The sequence below is a fragment of the Podarcis filfolensis genome, assembly GCF_964270895.1.
Source record: "Podarcis filfolensis genome assembly, chromosome: 4".
NCBI classification, from domain to species: Eukaryota; Metazoa; Chordata; class Lepidosauria; order Squamata; family Lacertidae; genus Podarcis; species Podarcis filfolensis.
In genome coordinates, this window is record NC_139607.1 from 36,503,349 (window position 1) to 36,531,210 (window position 27,862).

Below are 27,862 nucleotides of genomic sequence, written 5' to 3' on the forward strand. Positions count from 1 at the left end.
ATCCAGTTTTTCAGGTAAACCCATAACTATACTGCAAGGTTTTGAATACAGGGACCTGTGTGCAGTCTTTCATTTCATTGTAAAATCAAGTTACAGTTTTTGCATAGAAATGTAATGATACCAGTTCATTGTGGAAATATATCACTCACAAACATTCAGGCTTACTGATTTTTATTTTTATTTTGAAATTCCTCTATAGCATGTGTGATAGTAAAAAACGTATACTGGGCAGTTTTGATACCATCACTGAGTACTGTGGTAGCAATTAATCTTGAACAAATCCAACAAATAGTTGTATTGTTCAGAAAACAATGGGAGGCACTTTTTTGTTTGCATAGTCATTTATCACATCAAGAGACACGCGCAGACTTTTTGATACAATTGAAAACAGCCAGTGAGTGATGAGATGACCAATAAATTGGAAGGGAATAAACCAACATATCCAAAGCTATGATGGATGTTCCCACTCCCTGACTGTTAAGGCATTTATGAATTGCTATTTGAAGTAGTTTGAAAAGTGAGGCTACAGTCATCAAACACTGACTCTTGTAAGCAGTGCCGGATTTACATATAAGCTAAACAAGCTGTAGCTTAGGGCCCCACTCTCTTTGCCCCCCCCCAAAAAAAAAATCAAAGTAAAAAAAACCTGGATGTACATTTCCAAAATATAAGATAAAAAACAAATAATATAAAACCTACATACAGCAACAGTGTTTTGTGTTGTGTTGGCTCCTATGATGTAAGTAATGCCCCTACTGCTTGCCTGCTCTCTAAAATATCACTAGTTTGCTCATTTCTATATATAAGGTGCCTACATTCTGCATGTGCAAATGGCTTTATATATTAGGTCCATAAATGACCATATTTCATATATTCAACACAAAAAACAGCAACAATTTGTTGTTGACCAAGGACAGCTGGACATATAAAGGGCCCCATTACCTTCAGTATGGGATGCGGGTGGCGCTGTGAGTTAAACCACAGAGCCTAGGACTTTCCGGTTAGAAGGTCGGCGGTTCGAATCCCCGCGACGGGGTGAGCTCCCGTTGCTCAATCCCTGCTTCTGCCAACCTAGCAGTTCAAAAGCACGTCAAAGTGCAAGTAGATAAATAGGTACTGCTCCGGCGGGAAGGCAAACGGCGTTTCTGTGCACTGCTCTTGTTCGCCAGAAGCGGCTTTGTCATGCTGGCCACATGACCCAGAAGCTGTATGCCGGCTCCTTCGGCCAATAAAACGAGATGAGCGCTGCAACCCCAGAGTTTGCCACGACTGGACCTAATGGTCAGGGGTCACTTTACCTTTACCTTACCTTCAGTAGCTTAGGGCCTCATCAAACCTAAATCTGGCCCTGCTTGTACGACTACTGAAGAGCAAGTAACTTGAATATAACTATTGCTCAATACCGTCATTCATCATTGCATTAATATTTGGTTAAAACTTTCATTGACTGTAGATCTGTTTCTTTAAAAACCCACATTTCTATGGCTAGAAATGAGCGTACTTGTGTACTATGTAGCAGCACTCATGACATTGTTCTGCCGGTATACATTTTCCCTCCTTTTCATTCCCTGAGAGAAACTAGAGGATTAAGCAGTCTCTGATGGTGATAATCTATTCTAAAAGTGCTAAAGTCTGTGACAGCCCCAGTGGTATCCATTCCAAAGCTGTCAGCTTGAACGCCTTTGCTCAAGCATGCTCAGTTTTTCCCAAAGAATAGCAATGACCAAATTCAAGTGAGTGCAATCTGTAAATGTTGTGAATGCTGATTTTTGTACTGGGGTAAGAAACAGTGCACAGCTACAGGTCCGATGTACCATCAACCACCTAAAACAGTAAAGCACGTAGAATCTGTTGTGAAGGCCAGCTGTCCACCTGATATGCAATCTGAAGTTCATAGACAGATAGGATTGCAGATATGACAATGTTATAGGTGTTTCTACTGTTTCAATGGCAGTTACACCTCTGGGTTGTGCAATATGGTATTGGTCCTCTGAATATTTGTGGCCTGTTGTTTTATTTAAAGCATTTGAACCTTTACACCATAAGATATTTGACAGTTACATTTTTTAAATGATTTTTTCCAAACAACAACACCCACATACATTTAAAGAATTATAGGGATCATGCAGTCATGAGATAGTCCTTTCCACAGCATCAACTTAACAGTGAACATAAACAATGGTTCCACGTACAGAAAAAGTGAATTGGAGGAATCCCTTTCATGGGAAACAAAAGCTATTCTTGTAGACCATTAAGGGCTTTATTCATCATGCATCCAAGTCAGCAGAAAAGGATAAACTTTGGACAGCCAATGATATCTTAGTTCTGAACATCAGAAACTTGAAGTTAGAATTTGCCTGTCAACTAGTTTGATATACAAGGCTATTTTTTCCTGACAGGTTGCATCAGTGATAATGTCCTAACAAATATATTCATACATTTGCTTTTAAAAGTTGGAGGTTTTTTTTAAGGACATGTAAAGGGAATCAAAGCAAGCTATTATGATACTGCCAAAAACATCAAAGCTGTTTTGTAAGAACCGGAGCTTGGGGGTGGAGGATTGTATTTAAGATTCTTTCTTGACACAGCTTTGCTTTTGTTAATTGAGTTAATCTGTAAACAGTGGACAAACTGAATCTTCACTTTGCTGCATCAATAATGTAAAAGTATGGGTCTTTTTTTAAAAAAAAAAATACAGAACCTTTGCAGTCCTGTGCACGCTTCCAGAACCTGATGCTTCTTTGGACTGTACTGAATGGTTCAGTGAGCATTTCCTGGAAAAACATTATGTGCTGCATGAGGGTGGGGAGGATGTGTTCTGAAAACTCATTGCTCTTACATTTCTCCCCAGCATTATTTGCAGATGTTCATAGCTCAAATTTCAGCAGTGCCCTGTGCAACAGTCAAATTTGGTGCCCACCCCCACCTTCCCTTCTACATCATAGTTGTGGCACCCGTGAGACTCTGTACTCGGCAGGTTTTGTTGTTGTTGTTTAATCATTTAGTCATGTCTGACTCTTCGTGACCCCATGGACCAGAGCATGCCAGGCACTCCTGTCTTCCACTGCCTCCCGCAGTTTGGTCAAACTCATGTTCGTAGCTTCAAGAACACTGTCCAATCATCTCGTCCTCTGTCGTCCCCTTCTCCTTGTGTCCTCCATCTTTCCCAACATCAGGGTGTTTTCCAGGGAGTCTTCTCTTCTCATGAGGTGGCCAAAGTATTGGAGCCTCAGCTTCACGATCTGTCCTTCCAGTGAGCACTCAGGGCTGATTTCCTTCAGAATGGCTCCCCTTTATCACATACACAGCCCAACAAGACAATGACAATAATCCACCAACAGCATACAAATCAATATGGCTAACCTGATCCAAAACACCCACCCACCCACCCCACTCACACACGAAAGAAAGATCACAACAGCCAATCACAAACAAACAACCACACCCTAGGCCAACCCCAACCTCTCTCACCACCAAAGAAATACAAATGAACAGCAGAGAACCTGCACGAGCAACGCTGACACCAAACCCTACATATATTAAGCAAACTAGAAACATCGCCACCCGACCCCACCCCCGCCCATCTTTCCCCCCTTCCCCCCCCAATGCCTCAACAAATGAAACTGTTTTGTAAAAATGTTACATGGAAAAAATACGAGAGACATTACACATACTTCTGTAAAACAAGAATTTTTTAAATAAAAAAATAAAAAAGAATGGATAGGTTTGATCTTCTTGCAGTCCATGGGACTCTCAAGAATCTCCTCCAGCACCATAATTCAAAAGCATCAATTCTTCAGCGATCAGCCTTCTTTATGGTCCAGCTCACACTTCCATACATCACTGCTGGGAAAACCATAGCTTTTACTATATGGACCTTTGTTAGCAAGGTGATGTCTCTGCTTTTTAAGATGCTGTCTAGGTTTGTCATTGCTTTTCTCCCAAGAAGCAGGCGTCTTTTAATTTTGTGGCTGCTGTCTCCATCTGCAGTGATCATGGAGTCCAAGAAAGTAAAATCTCTCACTGCCTCCATTTCTAAATCTGATTCTGTTAGCATGAATTGGAAGTACATATATGTTGAACTAGGAAAACAATAATATGTGTATTGGACAAATTTTTGCAAATATTGGTTTGTTGCTGATATCTGTAGAATTAATTGTTGCCATCTCTGGAAAATTAGATTCCGATTGCTCCATTCCCATTGCTGAGGATTTTTACTCAGAAAAGCTCTTTCCCCTTTCAGTCAGCACACAAGGATTCTTCAGATTGCGGAGAACACATATGTGTTCTATGGTACATCCTGTAGGCTACTCATTGCCCATCTGAGGAAATTGTGCCCTGTACAGAGAACCAACTATAGTAATCAATCTGTTCATGCATAGATGTTTATTGGGGAAAAGAGTAAGATGTATTTGAACTATATGCCTTAAAGCAAAATGATCAGATCACATAAAACTAATATAATACCAGTGATTTGGGATGACTTGTCCCATCTCAAATCTGGCTGTCTTGTAAAATGCACAGCATTCCTTTAAGAGAGCTTTGAAATGCATGAGGCATGAGTGGTGCATATTTGGCTTCGAGGTGCAGCAATAAAGTCAGCGGTGTGACAACCAAGTAATGTGACCTTCCAAAAAATATGTCCAAGATTGTGCAAGGTCTATTTCTGTCAAGGATTGGCGAGGAAGATAAAGCAATACACGAGCAGCTTTTTGTGGATAGTTTGCAAGAAGCAACACACATATAGCTGCCAAATCCCTTGTCATTAGAGGATGAAAGTATGCTACTTAGCTCTATGGAGAAGTATGTGCTTTGCATACAGAAGGTCACAGGTTCAAATCTCCAGCATCACTATTTCAAAAGATATTTTGTGGGAGGGCTGGGGCAGAACTTGATCAGCCGGTGCTGTCAGTCAGAGTTGATGTTTCAGACAGAGTTTAGCAGCTTCACATATGTTTGAAAAGGGGGCGGGGAATAGAAAACTGAGATCAGAGGAGCAGAGGTGTAGAGGTGTAGAGGATTCCGTGGTCCTGAATGGGGTAACTGTGCCCCTGAAGAACCAGGTGCACAGCCTGGGAGTCATTTAGGACTCACAACTGTCTATGGAAGCGCAGGTCAATTCTGTGTCCAGGGCAGTTTTTTACCAGCTCCATCTGGTACGCAGGCTGAGACCCTATCTGCCTGCGGACTGCCTCGCCAGAGTGGTGCATGCTCTGGTTATCTCTTGCCTGGACTACTGCAATGTGCTCTACATGGGGCTACCTTTGAAGGTGACCCAGAGTGGCTGGGGAAGCCCAGCCAGATGGGCAGGGTATAAATAATAAATTATTATTATTATTATTACAACTAATCCAGAATGCGGCAGCTAGACTGGTGACTGGGAGTGGCCGCCGAGACCACATAACACCGGTCTTGAAAGACATACATTGGCTCCCAGTACGTTTCTGAGCACAATTCAAAGTGTTGGTGCTGACCTTTAAAGACCTAAACAGCCTCATTCCAGTATATCTGAAGGAGCGTCTCCACCCCCCATCCTTCCGCCCGGACACTGAGGTCCAGCGCCGAGGGCCTTCTGGCGGTTCCCTCACTGCAAGAAGCCAAATTACAGGGAACCAGGCAGAGGGCCTTCTCTGTAGAGGCACCCGCCCTGTGGAATGCCCTCCCACCAGATGTCAAAGAGAACAACAGCTACCAGACTTTTAGAAGACATCTGAAGGCAGCCCTGTTTAGGGAAGCTTTTAATGTTTGATGCATTGCTGTATTTTAATATTTTGTTGGAAGCCGCCCAGAGCGACTGGGGAAGCCCAGCCAGATGGGCAGGGTATAAATAATATGTTGTTGTTGTTGTTGGTTCGCTGCTACTTCAGCAATGGCAGCATATTTCTGTTATTTTTCCGCACAATCCTGATGTTGTCACCTGCCAACACACATATTAACCCAACATCCACATAGCAATAGCTGCCATGCTCCCCTAAGGATCTCCTGGGAGCAATCTGGAGCAGTTGGAGTATGCAAAGTGACTCTTGGTATACGGATAAATGTGGTACAACGAGCATCTCCCTATTTCTATCTGGAAAATATGTGGAAGGCATGCTTCTGCCTACCTAGACTTCTGCTGTCTTCTTTATGAAGTCCATTTCTTTCCTACTCCTTCTTCCCTAGATCATATTGGCTGCCCTCTGTGATGGTAGAGAAGCTTGGCCAATATCTGCTGGAGTGTCACCATCACTACTGCAACCAAATCCTTTAGCACATATGTTGGAGTGCTTTGGCAGATAAGAAACTAAATGCAGCTAAATCTATTGCTGCTTCTTGCTGCTTCCTAAATCCAAATGTCAACCAGAAAGACAGAGAGCAAAGTTTACCTTCAGCAATGTGAGACTCCCAAGAGGGGAATTCATAATTAGGCTCCGTTTTCTTCTTCTTCTTAACAATGTCTGCAAAGAGATTCATTCACAGCTTGCATTGTATACAGATGGCAAGTACAGAACAAGCTTCAAGTGTCTTAACAGCATTAAGATATACAAAGCTAATAGGGCAGTGTAGTGCAAGGCAGAGATGCAACAGTGCCGGCACCTTTGTGAACAGAAGGGCAAATTAAGGGAGGGAAACACAAAAGCTGGCCACAGTTTCTTCACCAGAGTTACACATTGATGGTAACGAAAGTGATAAGGAGAAATAGGGAGGTGGGATGTAAACTAGCAGCAAGATTCCATAAATTATATAAATATTGGATAAGTTGTTTGCATATTCAAAGCAGAATCTTATTTCTAGATATACACACAACAAATATGTATTACACAGCGATTGCAACAATAAATATTCAACCTGCTTCCCCATCTCTGTATTACCTTGTAATACTGTGGATATCCTCATCGGTGAACATCCCCTGTGGGTGTTTTCTGTTGCGTATTGATAGTCAGTTTGGGTGCCACTGTGTATTAGGCCACATATAAGACCACATATTAGACCTATGGAGGACTGCTCAGTGCATGCTGCTTGCTTTGAGATAAATAAGGATCATAATAGATGACCTCCTAAATAAATAACTGACATGCACAGGATGCCTTCATTATGTCAGTAGGCTCAGTGTTGTCGTGACTTAGCAAGAAATTAATGTAAGATCTTCTTGAATTCACCTTTCTCACCATAACCAGGTATGATAGAGTTGTAGTCCACCTGGAGGCTAATAGGTTCCCCATCCCTGCTCTAATACGCAAGGAGCCATGACACATTCATGGAAACACAGGAACAGCCAGCACTTTCTCCATTGATTCTTATACAGAATTATGCAGGCTGGAGGCAGAGGAAGCTTTGCTAAACTGATTTCTTCTGTTTATCAGCGATTTGCATGCAAAGATGCTGACATTTATGATTTAGAAACCTGAAAAGCAACCACCGAAGAAAGGGTTGTATCTTTCAGAGGTTTGTGTTGTAGTTGGGGTTTCTGTTCCTTGACAGGTTCTAATCATGGAAGAAATGGACAACCTAAGCTGGGAAGGTCATGTCTTTGGGGGCAAATCTTAAGAACAACTAATTTTGACTTATGTGTAGGGGAGCCTTTATGTGCCTTCTCAAGAGGACAGTGAGGGGAAGAGTGGTGTAAACTTTGGCCTGCTAAAACACTGCCAGTTTACAAGAAATTGTGCTGAATCACAGAACTGTGGAGTTGGAAGGGACCCCAAGGGTCATCGATTCCATCTCCCTGCAATGCAGGAAGGTCAAGTAGATCATACATGACAGATGGCCATCCATCCTCAGCTTAAAAACCATAAAAACCTCCAAGGAAGGAGAGTCCACCACCTCTCACAGGAGTCTGTTCCACTTTCCAACATCTCTTACTGTCAGAAAGTTCCTCCTGATGTTTAGTCGGAATCTCCTTTCTTGTCACTTGAAGCCATTGGTCCAGTTACAGAAAAGGAGATCCATGATAGTGGTTCTGCTATTGGAGCCAGTGTCTCCCTTGAGAAAAGTCTCAGTGAGCTGCCTCTGTGTTGCAAATATCCTGCCGTCTTCCAATCTCATAAGGAGATTGCCATACTCAAGGGCATTTCTTCACTGTACTTTCCTTTCAAAAGCATTGTCCATCTTCCCCCCTGTAATTCCTCTTGATTCTTCAAGAGATACTTCAGAGTAGATGAAACCGCAAAGCTTTCCACTGAGGGGGGGGGGATCAGTACTAGAGCTTATGTGCATCAAATAGCATTGAAGAAGAAATAATTTTAGTATGTGCTTCTCATCAACTTCCAGTGCTATGGTGCACTGAAAAACCTTACTGGCCATAATTCCAAGCTCTGGTATTTTGCTTGGTATATCTTTCCCCCTTCCATATGCACAGGACTGAACTCATCTGTATATATCAGGGATGAGGAACATGCCTTCCAGATGTTGTTGGACTCCAGGACTCCGCAACAGCTCCAGTGGTCAGGGATGCTAGAAGTTTCAGTCCTACAACATCTTGGGGGCCAGAGGTTCCTCATCTTTGGCACATATTCATCTTTCCTCTCTACTTCAAGTGCATACATCTGAATATGTTAAGTTTTTGTTTACAGCAGCTGATGCCTCAACACATTTTTAGCTAGAAAGTTCTTGCATGAAAATGAAGTATTTAAGCGTCAGTAGTTCTTCTGTATCAGTGCTGGGCTTAAGGAATTTTGCCTTTCTTATTCTTAGCATGCAGATAGAGGTGCCATTTAGAAAGGTAGCCTTTCCTCCCCTTCCCCATCCTGTCACTGTGTCATAGTCTTAGGTCTGTGGGTGGTTATTTCCCAGGAGCGCCCCAATCTCTAGGCAGTTCCACAAAGTGCATAATGATAGTAAGGATTTAAATGGGCCAACAAAATAGCTCAGTTGGTCAGAACATGGTGCTGATAATGTCAAGGTTGCAGGTTCGATCCCCATATGTGGAAGCTGCATTTTCCTGCACTATAGAGGGTTGGACTAGATGATCCTCACGATCCCTTTCAACTCTGTTGTTCATTGATTTGACACACAAAGAATCCTAAATGCAGGTAGGTAGCTGTGTTGGTCTGCCATAGTCAAAACAAAATAAAAAATACCTTCCAGTAGCACCTTAGAGACCAATTAAGTTTGTTATTGGTATGAGCTTTTGTGTGCATGCACACTTCTTCAGATACCATGGACTTCCATTTCATGCAGCTCAGTGTGGTGCCTTCCATCGTTCTAGTCCTAAATGCAGGTAGGTAGTTGTGTTGGTCTGCCATAGTCGAAACAAAATAAAAAATTTCCTTCCAGTAGCACCTTAGAAACCAAAGCTCATACCAATAACAAACTTAGTTGGTCTCTAAGGTGCTACTGGAAGGAATCCTAAATTCATTAATCATTTTGCCCACAAAGAAAACTGTGCACTTTGCACTTAAGCACTGTGTTAAGAAGACTAATGTAGTTATTGTTCAATTGTTGTTTTAAAACTATTTTATTGTAATAGTTTTAGAGCAGGGCTTTCATAGCATTATATCAGAATCTGGACAAACTATGGTTACTCTTACCTATGGTTGAAGGAAGCCAACTTCAAACTACGGTTTATATGAAGCTAGCTTGTATCAATAGAATCTAGTTTAAACTAGTCATAGTTTAGCACTATGTACAAACCCTAAGCTAATGTGAACTGAAGATTGCAGCAAAACATTCTGAGCTCCCACTTAGAGCTGCACCAGAGGTGGAGAGAGTAGGTGTGAGTGCAAGAATCTGAAGCTCACTCACAATCCATTAAGGTTAGATCATAGTTTATCATTATCTCAGAATGAGGCCATAGAGTAACTTGGCCTATGGGCACCTTTCTGAATTGCACCCACTCTACCTTTGTGCCAACATCTTTGATATAGATTGTTGTGAGAAGGGCCAGTGGTTAGATGATCTGGGCTTGCAGCAGAATGTCGGACTTTGTGGTGTTTTCTTCCTCCAGTCCAATCTTTGAACGTATCTATTTTTCTAGGTGTATTTTTGAGTGTATTACATTTCTTCCTTGGATAATAATGTAAAAGTGAAACATTCTCCAAGCCATCCCAGAGGCCTCTTTAGGTTCTATTGTGTCACAGTTCTTCACTCTAAAAATTAATGAAATTCGGGCACAAAGAGACTTTTCATGAAACAGCACCTGCAGGTCTGCCACCTCGTCATAATTTAAGCAAATGTGAAGTAGGATTTAAAGAGACTGCAGGAATGATATTTTCTCCTTCAGCGCTTTGAGAAGGGATGTAAGTGGACTTTAATGCTTACTTCTATTACTGACATCAAAGTCAAACTTTTAAATAACCAACCCACTCCACTAATATATCTACTAATTAATAGAACCATAATTTAGTAGAATGTGCTCCAGTTTGAGATATTTAAATCATGGGCTAACTACTCAAAGGAAAATCTCAACGTTACAACTTGTTTACTCAGTGAATTGTGTCCTTCATGATGTGTGCCTTGCTCACATAGGGTGTGTGTGTGAGGAGGGGGAGAGAGATTTGCAACTTTTTTGTTTTCAGAATTTTTGCTGAAGAATAAGTGCTATTCACGGATGGAATAACACAACTGCCACATCTAACACTTATTCCTTCAAATTTGCATTTGGTCTTATCTGTATTCATTTTAAGTTTTATACTTTAGAACGTAGATAGCATTTGTAACTAAAAAAGTGTTAATCTAATAAAAACAAGGGAGGAAAAACAAGATGAAATACAAGAAAAGACAGGGGCGAGCATTTTATGTCAGTATCATATATATTCATAAATATATCCTGGATGGTCCCCACCACCACTACCACCATAATATGGAAAGATGTAAAGCTGTCATTGAACACCTCTCATTGGACAATTTGTTATACTGCACCACAATCCTGAATTTGCATGAAGCCAGGATGGGATAAGGGAGCAAAAGGGAAGGCAGACTGCACAACACTAGTGGTCATGGTATGGGAGTGAGGAGGGAGATCCATAGAGGGGAAAGTGCTGGTTTAAAACAATGGCAGAAGTTTAATCAAAACAGGTGGAGGAAATTGAAAAGAAAGTGGCAGCTTTAAACATCAATAGATATTTAACTAAAGCAGGGATTGGGGAAATTGAGCAGAAATAAGTGGCAATTTTAAGCAATGACAGAGGTTTGAGCAGAGTGAAAAGGGGAAGACACTGAGGGGGAAGAGGTTTGAGTACAGCAATATGGAAGTTATGAAAGGCTCTGTTGCATGACCTTTTTGGTTTTAGCTTCTGTGTTGAACCCATTTCTGCTATTTTTCCTTGATGAAACTGGTTTTTTTGTGTTTTGTTGGGCCTCCCCTACTACACTACTAGTTTCAATAAACACCAGCTACCGCTGGCCACAGCTTTTCCTATATGTTTCTCCCCATGCAGGATAGCCTCTTTTTTCTCCCTTTGTTGGGCAAAACTATAGTCCTCTTTACTTCAGCAGGTGGAAGGAGAGGCTTTCGAGAGAAGCTTCTGGGTTGTACCTGCTTCAAACCTATTTTGACATCTTCATAGTGACAGGAAGAATGTGACTGTACTTTTTCAGGAAGCAATTCCTTTGTGATTTGAAATGTGAGAATTTCTCTTAGACTGCAAACAATCCATGCCCACTCCCCTGGGGGCAAGCCCAACTGAAGTCAGTGGGAATTACTTCTTAGTAACCTGTATAGGTTATTATACAACGATTGTGCTATCGCTGACAGAGAGCTTCCTTAGCAATTTATTCTTGAGAAAGAGCCATATGAACAAAATACATTAAAATCTACACAATTGTAAATGTTGTAAAATGACTTTATTTTTATTTTTAAGTGAACATAAAACATTTACAATAGGACTATGAATATTGTTACTGGTATTGTGTCACAGCCATGTAAGTAAGAGTTGTAAAAGCACTTAAAGGGCATTCCTATTGTGTGTGTGTGTGTGTGTAATGCATTTATCGCACTGGCTCATGTATTACATTTCTATAATGTTGCTCATTCCACCTGTCACCTCTCAATACTTCTGAGCTCATTGTATATAGTATGATCATAAAAACACCCATTAGATTTATTTTCACTTAAAAGACGCAGACATTGCCTTATTTGTCCTTCATTCATCCATCCCAGTCTTCACAAAGGAAATAGAGAGGCAAGTTCTATCTTATTTTCATGACACCTATTTCTGAGGAGCAACAAAATGTGCAGTTTTGAATGTCGTCACATGTCAAATACAGATGAGAAATGATTGCTTCTAAAAATAACTTGTCATTTTATCAGGTTTTGTTTTTTTATTCTTCACTCTACTGCATCATAACCAGTTCACTTGCTTCTTTCTTGTGTTACTGGGGCCATTGGTAAAACAAATATAGAAGCCAATAAATTCCCCTTTGATTGTTTTTCATGAAATACTGAGGTCCGGAACAGGTCATACTTCACCAATATATTATTTCCGCATCTGTAACATATCTAGAATGTAGAGATGTGAAAGAAATTTGTGTCAGTTTGTACCTCAGGGTAAATCTGCCTAATTCACACTTTCTGAAACAATAGTCCTCATGAATATTCACCAGCATTTTAGCACAAAATTGTGCTAAAATGCTGATGAATGTTCATAAGGACTTAGAAAAGAATAAGATATGCAAATGTGGAGAACTGAATTTAAGATTCGAAGAATGAGAACAAAGAGAAACCAAAATTGACAGTTTCTCCCATCCCTACTAGTATGCTATGGCCAAGCCAATACAGTGGTACCTCAGGTTACATACGCTTCAGGTTACATATGCTTCAGGTTACAGACTCCGCTGACCCAGAAATATTGCTTCAGGTTAAGAACTTTGCTTCAGGATGAGAACAGAAATTGTGCTCTGGCGGCGCGGCAGCAGCAGGAGGTTCCATTAGCTAAAGTGCTGCTTCAGGTTAAGAACAGTTTCAGGTTAAGTACGGACCTCCAGAACAAATTAAGTACTTAACCCGAGGTACCACTGTATTGGCAACAGCATCGCTGCTAAGGAGATGTAATGATCTCCATTCAGGGAAGGAATTTCATCCTACACCTTTTCCTCAGCACCTGGATTATTATTTGTTATTTATTTATTTGTCGCCTTTTCCACAAAGTAACCCAAAGTGACTTACACAATAGTATAAACATTAAAACCAATTGTAAGAAACCAGAGCAGAATAAAAACCTAAATAAATAGGTAAATTCCATACATATAAATGACAGGTCTAATGCATACAAGCCTGAATTTGACTGAACACTAATGGGAGCAAGATACACTTCCAGACATCAAATCTGCCTGATCAATTACAGAGAGATCCATCTAGCTCTTGTGGATCCATATCAACCAGCTACAGAGTGTTTCTCTTTTCGCGTTAAAATAGATATATATGAAAAAGCTGATGTGGAAAGTGTCGCTTATTGCTCATCTATGGAGTACTTGGTTTTTGTTTGTTTGTTTTTTAAAAAATAAAATCTATGGTAAGATAAGTGTTACCGGTCTCCACCGGAGATGCATAGTTCCACAAAACAAGGAAATGGGTGAATTGAGAGAAATGTAACAAGTCTATGTGACAAGGAACTGCCTGGCAGAATAAAAAGCGAAATAGCTATTAGGTCTGCACTCTTCTGTGAGGAAGAACGCTGGGCTCTGAAGTTGGATGGGAACTGGCTTGAAATGGAGTGCAAATGGAAATGTCATGATGAATCCTGAGAAGTCTGAAGATGCACTATGTTTAAGCTGAAACAATTAATAGAATTGTGAATGTAGCGGTGAATGCAGAAAAAAAAAAGGGAAGGATCTTGTTTGGGCATGCAAAAAGACACACACACAATGAAATACTATATAAAGTTGTACTTTGGAAGTCGAACAGCCTAGTTCTCGAACGATTTGGCTCCTGAACAATCAAATCCTGGAAGTGACTGTTCAGGTTTTTGAACGTTCTTTTGGAAGCCGAACATCTGATGGGGCTTCTGCACATTCTGATTGGCTGCAGGAACTTCCTGCAGCCAATCAGAAGCCACGCTTTGGTTTTCGAACGTTTTGGAAATCGAATGAATTTCCGGAACGGATTCCGTTCGGCTTCCAAGGTACGACTGTATATCTATTTAAAAGTAAGTCTCATTGTGTTCCTTGGGGGTTATTCCCAAGTAATGGGGTTGTAGCCTAAACATAGATTACAGGAAAGACTAAAAATTAAATAGATTTGATTCTCTCCCCCCATGTATTAGAAGTAGTGTAACTACTGGCTGGAGAGAGCAGGTGCATAAAAAGGCTGCTCTCTCAATCAGATACTTATATAACATAATATCTTTATTTTCTGGCTACATGTTGTAGTGCCTAGAATACAGGCTTTACAGCAAGGTTCAAATGTCTTCTCAGATATATAGCACTTATTTACTTCATGGTGTATCTTTTTGGCCATTTTATTTCTAATCAGCTTATTACAAAAGCCTTCATCTACATTCTGTCATCTTAAACATTGTCATCTAAATTATGGAGCTTTATCCTGAGATGGTGTTTGGGCTGGTGTTTGGGACTGGGATGTTTGATCAAATGCTGAGGCCCCCAAACCAGACACCAGATACTGAATCCACCCATCTCCAAATTTCCTGAGATTTTATTACCTCTTTCAGGATACTAGAATCCAGGGTCATCCAATGATGCTGAATGTTGAAAGATTCAGGACTAACAAAAGAAGGTAGTGCATGGTTAAACTATGGGATTTGCTCAGTTGGTTACTGTAATGGCTTTAGGGGTTGCTTGTGCGTAAGTTGCCGCCGCTCTGGGCTAGGTTGGCTGGTTAAACCATTTCTCGCTGGACAGCCATCCACTCCGTGGCTGTTCAGTCACTGGCAGAATCCGTCAGTGGGCTTTTCTTAAACCTTTTCCAACATAAAAGTTGTTTGACGCCCAGTCTCCTCCTACTCTCCCTGCGCGGAAGTCTTCTGCGCAGGGAGGGCGTGGGTAGCGGAGGACCTGTGCTCTCCCCGCTGGTGTCCAGTGAAGAGTCCCGGAGCCTGCTCTCTGCTTCCCCCATTGGCCCCCCTCTATCCCTGGTGTTGCGCTGATTTTCTTCCCCAACAGGAGACCTGCCTCTCTCCCTGCTTGGCCCCTCTCCAGCATCGCTGTGGAGCCTCGCCTCCTCCTCTAGTTCCGATGGCAGTTCCCTGACAGTTACAGTGTGGTACTGATAGCACCAAGGTTGCAGGTTCAATCCCCATAAGGGGCAGCTGCATATTCCTGCATTGTAGGGGGTTGGACTAGATTATCATTAGGCTCCCTTCCAACTCTGATTCCATGATTCTAAGATGTATTGATGTTATCAACTTGGATGGCTTTAAAAGTGTATTAGACAAATTCATTAAATTTCAGGTTTTCCATGATGGTTATGTTCTTCCACTGACAGAGGGATTTAATAAGTTTTTATCATCCCCCCTCCTTTTCCTTATATTTTTAAAGGGCAGATTCTCCATGCATTAGATCAATGGCACCTACGTGAGCAGACCCTTGTGTACTTCACATCTGATCATGGGGCACATGTGGAAGAAATATCAGCCAACGGAGAAGTCCACGGAGGTTACAATGGAATATATAAAGGTATGAGCCATTTACTGTTCTTACTATTGTGTTTTACAAGAGCTGGGGGGAAATGTACGATTATAACCTTCTTCTTCTTCTTCTTCTTTGGTGATCACTCGTAGCCGAGTAAGATTATCTTCCATGAACACGGTCTTAATGGTGTGTCCATAGGTGACTGTGGAGGCCAATTTTATCCTTCCAATTTTATCCATATATCCGTCCACAGTGGGGACATGGGTTTCTAGGTAGGAGTTGATCACGGTGTGGATCTGCCAAACGTGCTTTCCTCTTAGCACATTTCTCCCTTTTGTCCTGAGTTTCAGCGTCTTCAAAGTCCATGACACCTTTGGTAAAGGCTATTATGCAATTGGAGTGCTTGCAGGCCAGTGTTTCTCAGTTGTTAGTGTTTATACTACATTTTTTAAGATTTGCCTTGAGAGAGAGTCTTTAAAACTCTTTGGTTGACCACCAGCATTACGCTTTCCATTTTTAAGTTCGGAATGGAGTAGTTACTTTGGAAGACGATAATCAGGCATCCGAATAACATGACCAGTCCAACGAAGTTGATGTTGAAGAATCATTGCTTTGACACTGGTGATCTTTGCTTCTTCCAGTATACTGGCATTAGTTCGCATGTCTTCCCAAGTGATATGTCTTCCCAAGTGATTTTTTTGGAGACACTGTTGGTGGAATCTTTCAAGGATTATAACCGTTCTCAAATGCTCTATGTTTTTTTCATGAAAGTGAATATACATTTAGTATAAGACTGTGAATGTTATTGCTTTTGAGATGTCACAGGCATATAAGTAATAGTTGTAAAACTTTAAGAACATATATTAAGTATGTGCATTTACGTAACACATTTATCACTGATATTCAAGTGATAAATTTTATACAGTGTTGTTTATTTCAACCCAGTGTCTAGTAACCTTATTGTGTAGCTTCTGTTAACATGCATAAAATCCTAAAAAGACACCCATTAGATTTACTTTCTCTCAGAATAAGCACATGCTCTCTTACAGTGTATTCCTAATGACCTCCACTCAGAAAGAAATCCTATTAAATTCAATGGGGCTTACAACCATATGAGTGGGGTTAGAAGTTTAGCTTTATTTGTGTCTCACTTATCCATCCAACTCTCATTCTACAGGAAGGAAATAGTGATGCAAATTCTGCGTTATTTGGGGAGAATGCCTTGCCTAATGAGACCAGCTGTCCAAAGAACTGCAATCTTGAACAGCCTTTTCCTAACTTCAGGCCCCTAGATGTTGTTGGACTACAACTCCCATTATTCCTGACTACTGCCTCTACTGGCTAGGGATGATAGGAGTTATAGTCCAACAGGATCTGGAGACTCACAGTTGGGAAAGGCTGATCAAGATAATAGCATGAATTCGCATAATGAAACAGGCTCACATTGCAAAAAACATCATCAGTAACAAAAACTCTTGACTTGAGAGGACTTAGGCCAGCCAGTAGCCCATCAAGTCCAGCATCCTGTTCTCACAATGGCCAACCACATGCAGCTTGGGAAACCTGCAAGCAGGATTCAAGCAAAAGGGCACTCTCCCCTCCTGCGATTTCCGGCAATTGGTACTCAAAAGCATTACTGCCTCCAACCAGGGAGGCAGGACATAGTCATCATGGCTAGTAGCCTTTGATAGCCCTCTCCTCCATGTATTTGTCTAAAACTTCTTTAAGACCATCTAGGTTGATGGCAATCACTGCTTTCTATAGGAATGAGTTCCATACTTTAACTATGTGCTACATAAAGAAGTACCATATTTTTTGCTCTATAAGACTCACTTTTTCCCTTCTAAAAAGTAAGGGGAAATGTGTGTGCGTCTTATGGAGCAAATGCAGGCTGCACAGCTATCCCAGAAGCCAGAACAGCAAGAGGGATTGCTGCTTTCACTGCGTAGCGATCCCTCTTGCTGTTCTAGCTTCTGAGATTCAGAATATTTTTTTTCTTGTTTTCCTCCTCCAAAAACTAGGTGCGTCTTGTGGTCTGGTGTGTCTTATAGAGCAAAAAATACGGTACTTTCTTTTACCTGTCTTGAGTCTTCCAACATTCCACTTCCTTGGATGCCCACGAGCTCTAGTGTTATGAAAGAGAGACAAACATTTTTCTCTATCCACCTTCTCCATGTCGGGCATAACTTTATTATCTTCTATTTTGTCAACTCTTACTCTCTTTTTCTCGAACTAAAAAGTTCCAAACACTGCAATCTTCATAGGGGAGTTGCTTCATCACCTTGATAATTTTGACCACCCTTTTCTGAACATTTCCCAACTTACCCTTTTTGAAGCGACACAACCAGAACTGTATACAGCATGGCTATTTGATATTTAAGAAGCATACAAAAATCACAGTAAACCACACACGTTCATCCACTATTATAAATTCCCTTTTCACTTCTTACATTATTTTTTTACTGTAACATGTCATACTTTAAAATTCATAAATTAATGTAAGGCTTGTTCTTCTTATCAGAAGAAGCAGAACTACATCAGCATCTGAATTGAGTACCTAATTAGTTTAATGAGCTTCCCAAGCTTGAGAGAAAGTTTAGAAAGCTATATTAAAATCTGGTTGTGCCTGTTTATAGAGTATTTTTGGAATTAAATTTTATTAAAAAATTAAACAAATGAATGGCTGTGTGATTTGTATGATTAGGTAATTAAAAAGGACATTTTGGAAAATGTGATCCAAATGTTTGAATAAAATTATTAATTGCTGCTAGAAAAGTAAAACAGAGGGTCCCATCTCTTAAGTGTAGATTTGTATGTTACCATAGTGACACGGTTGCTGTTTCCCTGTGGAAACAGCACTGCTCCGTTAATGTCTATAAATAAATAAGAACATGAGTTGGATGAATTACACTATTCCTTTCTATACTAGCTTTGCTCCTCTAACAACAAATGAGTTAGCCCTATAGAATTTTGGATATCATGATAACAGCTGCCAGAATAGCATAAGAAGGCCCATGATAGATCAGAACAAATGCCTATCTTTCCCAGCATGCTGGTCTCACAGTGGCCAACCATATGACTATGAGAAGCCCACAATCAGAACATTAACTCAAAGCATTCTCCCAGTCAGGTTTCTGTCATCTAGTAATTAGAGGGTCATATTGCCTCTGTTACTGGAAGTAATATGCCCAATGTGTTGTTGGATGACTAGAGTGGAATTCAGCACCACATTATCATTGTTGTTCCAATGATGATGAAACAAACTCCACTCACCCTTGTGCTGTTCTGGGAGGTTCCCTCAACCCTCGAGAGATTATTTGGGGTGGGGTGGGGGAGGCAGGGAAGCCCCATTGAACTAGTGGAGCTCATTGTGCTGACTCCTGCTAGCGCAACTGTTTAATTGAATCCATCCCAAAGCCCCAGTATCCCTGATCATTGATTGGCCTTGCTGGCTGGGGCTGATGTGTATTGAGTCCAACAACAAATGGAGGCCCATAGCTTCATCACCTCTATCATAGGTGCCAACTCCCTGGGGCCCCGGGTACCTGAGCACCTGCAAAATTCCCCATGAAGGGGCCGGGCACCCACAAATTTTGGTGCCAGGGCAATGCACGCTGTATGGCACCCACAGCCCAGGGCACCCACAGTCATTGGAACTCCTGACCTCTATCATCCACAGGCATCTATTCTTCTGCACATTTTCTGGCCACCCAGAGTCAGGCATAGAGGGCAGGTTTTGCAGCCATGTAAAGTCCATGACTTTACTTTTCCATGAAGATATGACTGCCACCCATTCCTTTTACAGGAGAAAGTAAAGGATTGCACACTATTCGGTTGGGGCTTAAAGCTGATCTTTGCCCCTGGTGACTACAGATCTGCTCCTATATTATTATTTATTAAATTTATCTACCACCCTTCATCCAAGGATCACACAGCAGTTTTCAATATAAAGACAGAAAAATACATAACATATTAACAAACGAAACACACACACTCACAGCAGTTTAAAAAGGCATAGATTATTTAATTAGCTAAAGGCATGGGAGAAGAAGAATGTTTTTGCCTGGCACCTAAGATGGTGCCAGGTGAGTCACCCTGAGGAGAGCATTCCATAAGTGAGGAGGCACTACAGAAAAGGCTCATTCTTGTGTTTCCATCCTCTAGAACTCTTGTGAAGGAGGGACATGTAGGAGGGCCTCAGCTGATGATCACATAAGCCAGCAATTTATCCCATTCTGTCCCATTCTGAGTTATTTTCTTGGTCATGCTAGGATGAGGAAGACTGCTGGGAGCCGTTTAGCTACTCATTCTATTTTCTTTGCTTTGAATGATGTTCACCAATCCTGGGAATAGTCTCTCACCACACATTTCTGTTTAAATATTCAGAACCATATTTACCTTTTCCTTTGTCTTGTACCGTTTGCTCAATATCAAAATATAATTTGATCTTCAATGTTTAGATTAAGAAGATTGATTTCAGAAAGGTCTCTGCGTGTAGTTAAATGTTTAACTAAGTATGCCCAAGTTTATCCTGATATGTTTTCCTTTGGAAATAACGATTATTAAGGCCTAAGGTCCAACATATCAAACATTTTCTACTCTGGACTATAGAAAACCAGAAGAGAAAATAAAATAAAATATTGCATGTGTATTGTTCGTGAGTTGAACCATGTGGTTATTGGTTTGTCTAAACAGAAATTGTAGCATAATTTTCTATAAATATAGTGTTTGCGATGAGGATTCTCAATAATGTATCTTCCATATATGAACATGTGAAGATCAATCCAACCAATTAACCCTCTCATCAGAGATACCACTATCTGCTCAACAGTAATTGGCACTAGCCTAACTCGAAAGCTCTCAGTGTATCTTCACAATTTGAACTCAATCATTTATCATCATGCACAGCCAGATCAGAACCAATAATGAAGCATAAGAGCTTTTGGAAATAAAGTGCCTGGCTGCAGCTAGTGGGAATCGGATAAAACGAAATGGCATCAGCTGTGTGGACTGAAAACTCTGGTTGTGAGGATAGTCTCAACAGAACATTTTCAGCTGAATTTATTTATTTGTAAAATCAATTATATCTTGCCATTTGGCTCCCAAAGGGTCCAAGGAGGCTTGCAATTAAAAGTGCAATTTATACATGGTTAATATAATAACCATTAGGCTCTGTGGTTTAACCCATAGCGCCACCCGCGTCCCATTATAATATATTATCTGAAGAAGTGTGCATGCACACGAAAGCTCATACCAAGAACTAACTTAGTTGGTCTTTAAGGTGCTACTGGAAGGAAATTTTTTTTTTTGTTTTGAATATGAACATTACTTAAAAATGAATTCCTTCTGTCCTTATGAAACATTGTTCATCTTGAATTTCTATTTTGCACATTTGGGATACACTGAATACTCTCTAGTCTGCTCAGTCTCACTTTCAAAGTCTGGTTAGTTTAGTTTCAATGCTGCTGCTGTTGCAACTGCCGTTTTTATTGCTGCTGTGAATATCATGCCATTATCATCTTTGTTCTCTTTCATGGTTATTCTAGTACCTGCTCACGAGACCGGATATCCGAAGTATCTCTATGTTAGTTGAATCAGAGGTTATTTAGACATAACCTGGCCATAAACACAATTATTGCCAATTTTATTTCCATTCTGTTGAATCCAATCATGGTTCATTGAACCTGATCAGATCGTTAGAGCTTAGTTAAAACAGTATTTTACATTTTATTTTAGCTTACTTTGTGACTGAAGAGCAACTCCAGCTGTCCCTGTCCCTGTATTCTTTTGAATGCCTTGCATTGCGTGGACAGGCGGAGTCCCCAGATCCCGCGCAGTCCCCCCCGTCATGTGGAATAACGACTCAAGACAACGTGCTATGGGATTAAATTGGCCACAGCTTTATTAAATTTCAAATGTGGGTAGACCTTGGCTCAGGCATTGGGTGTTCTCCCTCCCCAGTCCCCAGCCGGGGACCTAGGGAGCATCAGGGTTATCCAGTGTGTGTGGGGGGGGATGGGCCGGCTCTGGAGAACATATGTTCAAGCAGAGATAGCCGCCCCCGTTACGCCGCCGCCACAGGGGAGAGCAATGACGACCTTTCGGCGTACGGTCAAAGCCTCCCTTCAGAAACCCCTTAAACGGGGAACCCTGGTATCGCCGCCGCAAAGAGGAAGATGGACAAAGGATTCCGCCCAAGGCCTGATACCGCCAAAGTTGTGACGTTTTGCTACGGGAAAGGCGAAACCTGCCAATGCAGGGAAATTCCTTTCCGGCCCTTTAACAGAGACCTTAACGTAGCAGCGCCCGCATACCTGTGAAGAAAAGTTAACCTGCAAAACCTGTGAAGAAAAGTTAACCTGCAAAATAAGACATTAACTGAGGGTGGGTAGGGTGGGAGAAGCTCTGGAGCCAAGTGAGGATTCCCAGGTAAGATCCTCCCTCTATTGTGTGGGCAGGTAATCCCTCCCCTACCTGGCCTGGTCTCCTTGGCAATGCTTCCCCCAGGTGGGATTGGACAACTGACTGAGGTAGGCAGAGACCTCCAGGTATCCCACCTGAGGGAAGGCAAAGCCAAGCCTATGCTGTTGGAGCCGCTCCAGATCTAGGGGCTGCACGCGTCCACGCAAAGGGCGCCCCCCGTTTTAAGCGGGGAGCGGTCATTATCTTTCACGTTCTGTACACTAGAATTAAGTGTTCAAAAGGCCCAATGGCAGGACTTCTGGGTTTCATGAATTCCCTGACATAGCTCAGGGATGACCCTCCCATCAGGTAAAACTGTGTCAGATGCTGGGGCAACAGGAGAAGCTCCCCTGTCATTCCAGTCTGTTGGAGGAAAGAGCTGGGGATGTTAAATGACCCATATGTGCTAGGCTGCTGTCACAAGCACACCAAAGAGCCCTCTCATGTCACCAGTGCTGAAGTAATATTGCACTACCACTCCAGTGGGCTTTTGCATGTGGAATGCAGGGAAACGATCTTGCTTTTTGCCTCAGGCAGCAATATGTCTTGGGCCACCCTGACACAGCTCAAGGGCATTCCTGAGACTTGTGAGCAAAGCAGTTTGGCATTCCATGAGCTTCTCAGGCCACGCTCAGGGTAGATTTATGTATTTCAACATTAGTGTGCTGTCTTTCACATCTGACCCTGCCAGTGCAGCTCGCAACATATTAAAACTATAAAACTCAGCAGAACAATAAGGGTCACCATCTACAGTACCACACACATAAACACCCAATTGCACCAGCAGCCATTTAAAGCGTTATATACCTTCAGTCAGCACAGCGATAAAATCTCCAAACCATGGAACTAAAAGTATGACAGATATCATATTTATGTATTATGTAAACCTGGCCCTGCTAACAGTTTTGTCTTACCCTGACACTAAGGCTGGGCTGAGGCATGTTACAGAGTGCCTAAACTCTGCCAGAAAAACTCTGGAATTACATAGCTCATTTGTCCTGAAAACATGGCAGCTTCTATGGGCTGTGGGCTTTGGACTACCTCAGGATTCCACAGTTCCCAGAGCAACAGGGTTGTGTTCAGCTAAATCAGGCTTCCTCAACCTCGGCCCTGCAGATGTTTTGAGACTACAATTCCCATCATCCCTGACCACTGGTCCTGCTAGCTAGGGATCATGGGAGTTGTAGGCCAAAAACATCTGGAGGGCCGAGGTTGAGGAAGCCTGAGCTAAATCATGGTGCACATGAGACAACTTCTTCAAGCACAATGAAATGTCCCCTCCCTCTCCTCTTCCTGTGAACCTCCACTACTCCCAAATATCCTCCAGATACTTGGGGGAAACCCCAGAGCAGATTTGAGCAGTTGCAAGTGGGGGGGGGAGGCTGGGGCGGTGTAGGGGAGGGAAATTCTGTTGTGCTTGTGGAAGTTGCTCAATGCACACAATGATTTAGTTGTATTCAACCATTGGAACCAACCTTTGAACATTTTTGTCTGAGCTATGATTGGTCTTCAGGACTTTGGCAAGAAAAAAAAATGCACAGCTTGATTCTGATATGGCTTGCATAGCTGTTCGACAATAGCTTCTCCCTTATCAAACAGGAAGGTTCACACTGAAATTCAAAGTGAAACTACTAAATATTCAGTGCTTTAACTGTCCAATAAGAGAGATTGAAAGCAGCTGATATTTTAACATTGGGATTTTTTTTCCTTTTAAAACTAGTTTAGATTTTTAAAGCCGTTTTTATGGGTTTGATCCTTAACATAGTTGTCATCTTCAAACTGCACACAGTATACTATTTGTGATCAAAATATAACAACACAGCTGAAATGAAATAACGTGTGGACTTCATCGGCCCTGATTTATTCTTTTGAATTTCCCTGTTCATTTCTACTGGGCTAGATAATAGAGTAGTTGAACATTGCTTTGAACTTTTTTTAGTGTGGTTTTAACTCCTAAACTTCTCAGCTGTTTCCACTTGTGATAATTGCTATATTGACATGAAATGAAAGACTGCCCTTGATCCAACATTTTAATTCACTGAAGAATATTGCATTCCTAACCTCACATTCAGCCGCAGCAAAAAGAAACACAAACTACTAGCATATTGATTTTAAATTTAATTCAAATTATACTGTCAAGAGGATACACCTATTGTTGCTATCACTTGCTGAAAAATATGGCCTTTTCATTTCCTGAAATAATAGATCTTTCTACCAGTTCTTTGGTTGCCTTTCATGAAATTCTGTTCAGATTTTTTCTGGCCAACACATTCCAAACAGATAATATATATATATTTTTGGAGCCTTTGAAATAATGCATATTCCATGTCCATTCTACATTCTCATACTGTGTTGTTGTCTGCCTCACAAAAGCATGCTTGCTATTCATTCTCACTCATGAAGTGGGGATTTTCAGTTTTGCTTCTTTCTCTCTTCACCCCTCATGGGGTGTTGACACTGAAGGTGACATGCTCAAGGAATGTTTGGTAAGGTACAGAAAGGCAGCAAACAAAGCTGTTGACTGCAATCACACGCCAGATGAAGAAAGAGAAGCATTAAATAATGTTAAGTGTGCAAAATGCATTTACCAGTGTTTTTGGAGACTGCTTTACTGGTTCAGACCAAAGGTCCATTTAGGCTGCAATCCTATACAGTGGTACCTCTGGTTGTGAACGGGATCTGTTCTGGAGGCCCATTCGCAACATGAGCAGAACGCAACTTGCACCCGCGTGTGTGTGCGGGTCACGACTCGACGCTTCTGCGATCACACGTGACATCATTTTGTGCGCATGCGCGAGTGGCAAAACCTGGAAGTAACCCTTTCCGGTACTTCCGGGTCGCCGCGGGACACAACCTAAAAATACTCAACCTGAAGCAAAAGTAACATGAGGTATGACTGTACTCATGTTCCTGAGAGTAAGTCCTATTGAAATCAATGGTGCATACATTTGAGTACACATAAGTAGGATTTCACTGATAGTCCACTATTATATCTGACATCTAGTTGGTTTTGGAAAGTCAGAGTCTGACACTAACATATGGAATTAAGAGGTATAGTAGCTTTGTAAACATGGACAAAGTTCTTTCTAATCCCCTTTCAACATGGTTTAAGTTGTGTTTACTCTTTCCAAACCATCCATAATTTTAATAAATCTCTAGTATATTGCCTGTGGGTTAATTGGCAGAAGGCAGCTCATGCAACTATGCCTTTATTGTCGTCATCTCCTCTAAAGTACCCTATACCTCCCCCCCCCAAAAAAACCCCCATCTCTCTGTCAGGATGCTGTCAGCAGCTCCCAGCTGGTTGCCCAGGAAATTATAAAGACAAGGAAAACTTTCTTACCATCCTTTTTTATTTCAGTCTTTACAGAAAGAGGCTATAGAACCCAGCCTCTTGGATAATGGTGTTGTCCAAAGTGAATCTCCACTGCCCCCCGTCTCTCCCACTTCCTCGTTCATCATTCTCATCGTCTCCTCTATGAGTGCTGCTACGTGCCCTCTGTCTTTGAGTTCTTTGCTCGCTTACTTTTAAGGCTCGCCAGGTTCTGGGAGATGGAAGGTCTAGAATGCTTTTTAATAACGTGTCAGCTGGGTGTTGTTCCAGCTGTCCCATGATTTCCCAGCTTTTCCCCTCATCTGCCTCTCAGCTGCTACCTCCCTCAACCCCCTGTTGTAAATCTATACTGTCTTCCTCTTCCTCCTCCCTGGAAGAGTTAGGATGGAGAGGCAGTCTCCACCATTCCTCCTCTGCCCAGTCCCTGACACTCTCCAAGGTCAGTTCCTCACCCACCCAGAAGTGCATCATACAGAGCTGCAGTGGGAGGTGGGAATCGCTAAACACTGGACAAAGGGATCTTGTGTCAGTAGACAACTAGAGTAAGATGCCTTCTCCCTATTTCAGGCAATGCTCTCCTTGTATTACAGTCTCACCCTCTCTCCTGATAAGCACAGCACTGCTGTTGATGTGGTACCCTTCCCTGGCAGCTACTTTCTTGAATGTGGATGGGGGGAAAACCCCCGGAGAAGGTGTTCCAGAGGAAGGAAGGGGAAAGAAAGATACACAGCCATCAAATACCATCTCTGAGCAGGGCCCCGGCTTACCATTAGGCAGAGTGAAGCAGCCACCTCGGGGGGCAGATACTGGGAAGTGGGCAGCAGCCACGAAGGGTTGAAGAACAGAGCTGCCTTGCCGCCCCTGAGTTGTTTGCTCACTGAACTGTCTTGGAGAACACTGTCCCATCATCAATGCTTAATTAAGGTTCAATTAACAGTCCAATTGGCTTGTTTATGTAGTGTGTGGGAGAGGGCAGACTCCATCTTTTCCTTCAACGCAGTCAGCAAAACATATTGAGCTTGCCTCGCCTCATGGTCATCTTTATTCTAAAGAGCCACAATTTCTTGGCAGGAAAAGATCTCTGTCTCCTCCCCACAACAATCATCTTCTCATTCTATTATATCCTTTAAAAAAGAAAAGAAAAGCTGGTGGCCGCAACTGCACACAGTTCAGTGTTCCAAGTGTTGCTGCAGCATAGATTTATAGAATGCAATTATAATACTCGCTGCTTTATTTTTCCAAACCATTCTAATATTTCCCAACATTTTCAGTGCTGCAGCACATAGAGAGGTAATTTTTGGTGAGCTAATAGCATCACAACCCTAGGATTATTTTTGTGTGGGGTCACGGACAATTCAGTTCACAACAGTATTTAAGTTAAATAAGCATTTTGTGGCTCTTTTGGGAGAGATGCAAAATAAGCTGGAGTTTATACTTCAGAAAATAATAATTCTTCAGTTGGGCAAAACTTCCACTTTTTAAAGGACATAATCGTGCCATTGCTTCCTTGCTTCTGGTACATAGGCTTGTGTCCTTTGGCAAAAATCATCAATCAGGGTTGCAGTAATGATGAAAAACTATCTAGCTCATAAGGTGGTGGAATCCATTATCTTAAATATTTTTATTCAAGATGCTGCCAGAATGGTGGCCTTACTTATGTGAACAGAAATTTGGATCATATAGCCTTCATGAGGGATGGACATGAAAAACCCACCCATCCTGTTCTGGTACTTAGACTTCTCTCTACCTGGTGATGTTGTTGTTGTTCTGAAGTATGTCTCACTATGGCTAGTCTGAGAAAGATTTATCAATTAGGAAACAATACAAAAACCAGAATCCTAGTTTCCCCTTGAAATTTCAGCTTTCCACTACAATTATTACAATATCAGTGGGTCCACACTAAATAAAACTTAGTTGACTACCATCTTTTGTGCCCACTTGCAGATTGGGCAAGCTGCATGTGTTATCTTTTCAGAAGAGATGTATAAGAGTGCAACCTGATTCAATAGATCATGAATTTATTATTCATGTGAGTTTGGGCTGATTTGTCTGTTGATTAAATTTATGCAAGCAAAAATAATCACTGTAAAGCCAAAAGTGTACATCCTTTGTTATTAGGCAGTGTACAGGAAACATTTTCTTCCTGTGTGTGGGTGTGGGAGAATGTCTCTTTTAAGGTGGTGCTTGCATCTTCAACTTTCCAAGGACTTTTATTAAAAACAATGCTGTTTTTTAAAAGATCTGCTCCATGATTAATCATGGTGCTGTATCTAATAATTGAGACAAGAGTAAGACATCAAACATTTTACTGTAAAAGCTCAAAGACAGCAACAACAGCAAGACTTACTTCCTTGGTCTAAACAGTGTTTCATAATCCTGTCCTTAAACTGGCGAGGCTCCCAGTTGTGCTAAAGGTAGGCTGCCTACAAAGTTAACAAATGGGGCACCATTTGGGTTGATAACAAGGTTAATGGATCAATCTGGCAAATTGTTTGATTGGACTATTACAGGGATGGAGAACCTGTGGCCTGCCAGATGTTGTTGGACTACAACTCCCCTCAC

The 27,862-nt window shown here is 41.6% G+C and overlaps 1 protein-coding gene across 5 annotated transcripts in view; it reads left to right on the forward strand.

Moving 5' to 3' along the window:
• The window catches only part of STS (steroid sulfatase), a 107,586-nt gene that overhangs the window by 45,464 nt on the left and 34,260 nt on the right, over positions 1-27,862 (forward strand). For all 5 annotated transcript variants that reach the window (XM_083612135.1, XM_083612137.1, XM_083612136.1 and 2 more), the window contains one exon: positions 15,412-15,549. In XM_083612135.1, coding sequence (XP_083468261.1) covers positions 15,412-15,549 — 138 coding nt within the window. The remainder of the gene's footprint in view (positions 1-15,411; positions 15,550-27,862) is intronic.